General features: G+C 34.6%; 1 protein-coding gene across 1 annotated transcript; it reads right to left on the reverse strand.

Moving 5' to 3' along the window:
- Positions 1-1,086: 1,086 nt before the first annotated feature.
- On the reverse strand, positions 1,087-5,046 carry LOC143536808 (phosphate transporter PHO1 homolog 9-like). Its single transcript, XM_077030724.1, has 11 exons — positions 4,234-5,046; positions 3,627-3,894; positions 3,495-3,543; positions 3,337-3,408; positions 3,109-3,238; positions 2,451-2,830; positions 2,212-2,361; positions 1,968-2,120; positions 1,596-1,874; positions 1,380-1,519; positions 1,087-1,299 (listed from the first exon to the last, which is right to left on the reverse strand). Exons 1-11 carry the CDS (start codon positions 4,781-4,783, stop codon positions 1,203-1,205), a joined length of 2,268 nt encoding a protein of 755 aa, XP_076886839.1. The 5' UTR covers positions 4,784-5,046; the 3' UTR covers positions 1,087-1,202.
- Between the last annotated feature and the right edge of the window lie 702 nt (positions 5,047-5,748).

Genomic DNA, 5,748 nt, shown 5'->3' on the forward strand with positions numbered 1-5,748 from the left:
AACTATGGCCATCGGCGCCGCCTCTGAACTCCGGCCATCAACCTCGCGGTCGTCGGTGCTTCCTTCAGTCGTCACAACTTGCTGCCTCAACATTAACCCTACTTAGTAAATTAGTAATATCTTATTGTGTGTACCAAGTAGTAACACGTTCGTGTTTGAGATACATGTACACGATAAGTTTGCGTGTCGTGTACATATATACACATTTCGTGCTCGTGTCTTATCGTGTACGAGTATACACGATATGCCAGCCGTATTGAGAAGATTGACTATTTCAGATAGTAAGGCTATTGTCTATTTTTGACATGGTTGTGTGTGTGTGTTTTTTTTTCTGGTGAGTGGATTATAAGCAGGATCGATCCTCAGATCATGAACACCGCTTTGATACCATGCTGAGAATCAAGAGCTTTTAACTGTACTGAAATTTTTGTTATGAATTTTAACACTTGCACAAAAATATATAGAAACAAGTTGTGCTCAAACAAGGAAATAATTTGCTAAAAGAAAGCTCGAGATTTGCTGGTCTTATTATGTCTTGATTGTATTTGACCGTCTATTTAAAGGTAGATCCCGGTAATTTCTCAATATTTTGTTTCCGTTTCTATTAGTTAAATTGTGAGAAATTCACTCGGTCATCCCCACGGCTTGTTAATGCTTATGGAAGGCTAATAAAGTAACATTTTTCAACAAAAACGAGTGTAGATTAATAGAATCAAGGAAGATATTAAACGACTTATGTTTGTATGGGTGAAGAATAAAGGGAAAGTTGGGATGTGTGATGCTCTTTTAGCTGACCGGGGCGGCTATGATGGTATCATTAAGACCATCTCTAATAGTTGGTGTTTTTGAAAGTCTTTTTATATGCCACTTGCATTTGACCCCACAATAATACCACATCTCTTCTCCTACTCATCTCACAAACACATTCTTAGTACATTTTTCACCAATAATCTAACTACACACTCTCTCCTTCACATCATACACTCTCTCTTCCACATCACATTCTATCTCCTTAAAAACATCCCAAGAATCCCGTATTGGTGAGTCTTAATAAAGCATGGCGTTCAAAAAACAATTAATAAGCAACAACAATATGCATCAATGAAATGACAATGAAATTTTTCATTATGTAGACACAAAACTGGTGATTATCTTTACAACCTGCTATTGTTACTACTATTATAAATCAATCAATAAACGAATCAAAGATTCTTGTATCCATCCTCGTAGCTAAAAGGTAACGGAACCGATTTCACAGCTCTAAATTTGCCAACATTGTTCAAATGCTCATTCTCCAACCTGCATTCATTCATTTCAAAGTTATACTACACTTTAATGATATAAATGCCATGCATTCTCAGTTACGGATCGAACCATACCTGAAGAAGTTCCATATTCCACGCCGAATGATCTCCAAACTCGCAACGATTGCGATTAATGCATTTTTGTGGAGAAAAGGGGCTTCATGAAAATCCATCACAGTCTGCATCCAGGCAAGTCTCAGTATCACATTCAATACCTGCAAATAACAAAATGTTAATCACTTGCATATCGTATTTGAATCAGCATATCGCTAACTAGTAATTAGTAATTACCATTGCTATGACGTAGATAGATCTGTGAGGTAATATAAGCTTGTCTCTTAACCATGGATTCTCGGAATCCTTACATAGCAGACCCCAATCCATCACTATATCCCAGTAGGTACTGAATATTGTTGCGACTCCGGAGGTAGATGCCGATATGATCTTCAGGGTTATTCCTCTTCTTTGACTGTAAATTGTCCTTGTAACAACCGCAGCAATGGTGGAGAAGTATTTGAGTCCGTTTAAAGCTTGTGTAGAATCTCGCCCGTCACACAAGCGTCTTATGCACTACAGATTCATACAAATAATAATCAAAAAACATGCATCTTACAAATGAAACCGTAATGTATTAATGTAGGATGTGCTATATCATATATGTACCTGTAGGACTCGAATCCAATATGGGATAACCGCAATAATAATAAAAAGAACATCATAAACTTCACTATTGTTGCATTTTTCTGCATCTCTTGTTTTGAAGTCTCCCCAACCATAGTAGCATACATAGAACTGTAGATTTCTCAATAATTGAACCTGAAACATTAACAAATTATGAAGTTAATAAATTTTAGTTTATTAATTTGAATATGATCCTTCTTTCATGTTTTTGAAATTCGAATCATACCTGACTAGTAAACTGGTCAGCCAAGAAGAAATCAGGGAGTGTGACTGCGTAAAGTGGAGCACAAATGCAATGCCATAAACAGGCCAGCAGGAAGAAACGATTTGCCCAATAGAAGATGTCGAACGGACATAATGTTATCAAAATAACAACCTACAAAACATAGTTTACGTTTAAATCAATAATTAATAACTCATAATCCTGTATACATAAAAGTACAAGGGAAAAGAGGAGTTTCTTACAATGACTAAAAGCAGAGGGAGTAACTCAGTAATTGCTTTGTAACTTTTAGTTTCGGGATCCAATTCCATTTCGAGATTTGAGAGTACAGCTGCAAGAGTGACCACTGATAGACCAGAACCGAGAAGTAGAACTTCTTTGAAACCCAATTCAGTACCCGGCTTAAATCCAAATATAAACGAGTAATTAACGCGATAACGTGTCCAAAAGTACACATTTCCAGCATACATCAGGATATGTAACACCAGAAATCCAAACATGCTGTACAGTGGAAAGATGGTATTCATGTACTGAGTTCGACCTTCGCTTTTAAGAAGATTCCTAGCGTGTACACTTACAATAATCGCAATCATAAGTGCTAACGAGAATCCAAAGAAGCAACCTGAAATAGTTAATACATTAGTTAAAGTTTTAGTAGCAAGTTAAAAACAGGTTCTTTAATCTTAACTAACTTTGTTAGGTATCACATAGTAGAGGGACTAAAGTGTAAATAACTAATAGTTTAGGGTTATATCCGTAATATGTTTGTATACATATACGGGATCTGTTGGATAGACGAGTATCGATGAATTGATTTGGTTTTCCCTCTCTCTGTTTTTCTTCCTTTCTCTTTATCGATCTTAATATCTCAATTACCATTTTGTATCGTAACAAACTTACCGACAAAAAATGTTATGCGGTGCTTCTCTCTTTTGGCTTTGGGCCTTAACGTGTTCATTCCCTGATGCCGATTCCCATTACAAAAATGCTTTACGAACGCTGCTTCGACTCGTTCTATGAGCTTAGAAACCTGAATCAATTTTTTGTTAAATGTTAATAACTTAACTGATTTTGAAGTGCCTGATCAGTTAACATGTGTACAATCATGTAATAAACGTAGTAACATACCTCATCAGATTGGCTCAAGTAAGATTCTTCAACCGTCTGCAGGTAAGCATCAGACGCGTTTCTTGATGTGATCTGCAATTGTAATATTCTCAGTCAGCAATTGAACACGCAGAGGCACTGAGACACATAAATTATGACAAAAACCGAAAATTTCTAACCTTATCATACTTCTTCATGATCTTAGAGAATGCTAACTGATTCAAGAACCTGGTTTGTAATTCAAGATACAATTTAGTTAATTTGTAACCAAAACTCATTTCACATTCAAAGTGACTAATATAAATGCTTACGCGTAGTTCTTTAAAAACCGAAGCTTTTCGTGAAACTCGATAAACGCTTGCTTCAGCTTTTCTTGTGCATCTCTAACTTCATTTTTGTTGAAATGCAAGTCAAAATTTAAACTTTTGAAAACATTTTTCGTGGTTGATAACGGTGTTTCTGTGGTGGCATTGATCTTTACATGATTTAAAACCTCTAAAGACGCCATCTTGTATCCTTTAGTAACCTCAGATCTTTTTTCTTGTTGCTCTTCATGAATCACCTCCAATGTATATGTACCTTAAAATTTAAATTCATCTAAAGTCAGAAAATATTTTATTCATATTTGTTGGAAATCAGAATCTAAACAACGAAACGATTTTGATCAAGAACAATTGATTGATTTTTTTATCAATATAATCAAACTAAAGTTAAGACCACACGTCCACACGCAAATTATTAACCCTACGAATCTATTTATATTTAACTCAAAACCTAAACCAACTATGACTTTGAACAACTCGATAAACTTAAATAAACGACAAACTATAATACTTTAAACATTTATCAAGATTAACCGTTTAACATTGTTAAGACTTAAGACTGTTGTAATGTAATGCTTTTAACTAAATTAACTACCTGTGTTTCCTTCATTCATGAAGGGAGACGGAGCCACCGCGGCAGCAGTGGCGGCCGTAGGATTGTTAACTTTAATCCTAAGAGCAATGAGGGCTTCCATTTGATTACTCAATTCCTCAGCCTCCTTCACCACCTCCTTCACTTTACTTTTATAAAAACCAATAACTTTATTAAACTCATGATCAAGTCCTCTAAAGAAGACAAGCTCAAGATCTCCGCCTTCCTCGGACGACCGGAGAAAAATCGTCTGGTAACTCCTGCCATCTTCCCCTTGTTCCTCATCAGCTGTCTGCATTAATATCACTTCATCTTCACTCTCTTTTTTCGGACTGTTATTATTACCATACCTACTAAAGGCCCTAAAAAGAGACACCCTTCTCTTCAAAGAAGCCGCATTCGACGGCGGCACCGGCCTTGTTTTCTCCTGATTCTCTGGCCGCCTGTGGAATATCAAGATCTGTTTCAAAAGAATCTTGAGATAGTTGTAATTCATATAAGCTTCTCGCCATTCAGGCACCATTTGTGAATCAAATTCTTTTCCGAACTTCATTGCTGGTTTTTAAATTCCTACACAAAGATTGTAGTAATATGATAAGTGTTTAGAAATAAATGAACATATTTATAATTTAAGTGTGCATGTGATGTTTTATTTAAAAGTTGGAACGAACTCACGAACCAACCTTGTGCCAGCTTTAAGCGTGTTTTACAGAATGAATCAAATAGGGTTGCTTGTCGTGTCTAATGTTTTTTTTTTTTTGTACTGGCAAAAAGACAAAGAACATAGTTATTGAATTCAACAAATCTTTGTAATAAATAATAGATATTTGTTACATTTTGAATACAAAGGTAATAAAATTTGTTTTGATTCTTGATTGTCAATTATGGATTATGTCAAACGTGGGAACCATTAGGCCAAAAGATCTCAAATCTTACACGTTAATAGACACGTCGAGATCTTTATTTTATAGTTATTACTTATTAAACTATGTGTTAGGGATATACGTTTGCGTTGATGATATCAATTTTTAATATAAAATTGTAATATTATATTGTGTTGTCTTCAAAGTTCAAACTATAAAATTGTTCTTTATCTTGAGATACTAAAAGTATGCAAATGTATTATTCATGTTTGACCAAATATTAATTGTAAGTTTCTACTTATGTCAGAGAAATAATTCACACACCAAATAGATTATTGAAGGCAACAAATCATATTTTTATATAAGTATTGGGTTTTAGGTTACAACGAGTCTTGTTTTTGATAAAACTTTTATCGAAATATAGATAAAAATACATTTTATTTTAAACACTACTATGAGATCAATACCGTATCGGAATGCTAAAACCTAAAATAAGTGAGTCTAACGAAGAAGAGTTATCATTGAAACTAAAATTACACTAACTTCTTTCCACAATTTCATAATTTTTTCATACGTTAATATTTGTTTTTAAAAGATTACATTACAAAACAAGCATTTTATTGATTACTAGTTTGAGGCTCGTGCATTACACGAG

The sequence above is a fragment of the Bidens hawaiensis genome, unplaced genomic scaffold, assembly GCF_021521415.1.
Source record: "Bidens hawaiensis isolate Kalapana, Puna unplaced genomic scaffold, B.hawaiensis_p1.1 tig00010928_1, whole genome shotgun sequence".
NCBI classification, from domain to species: domain Eukaryota; kingdom Viridiplantae; phylum Streptophyta; class Magnoliopsida; order Asterales; family Asteraceae; genus Bidens; species Bidens hawaiensis.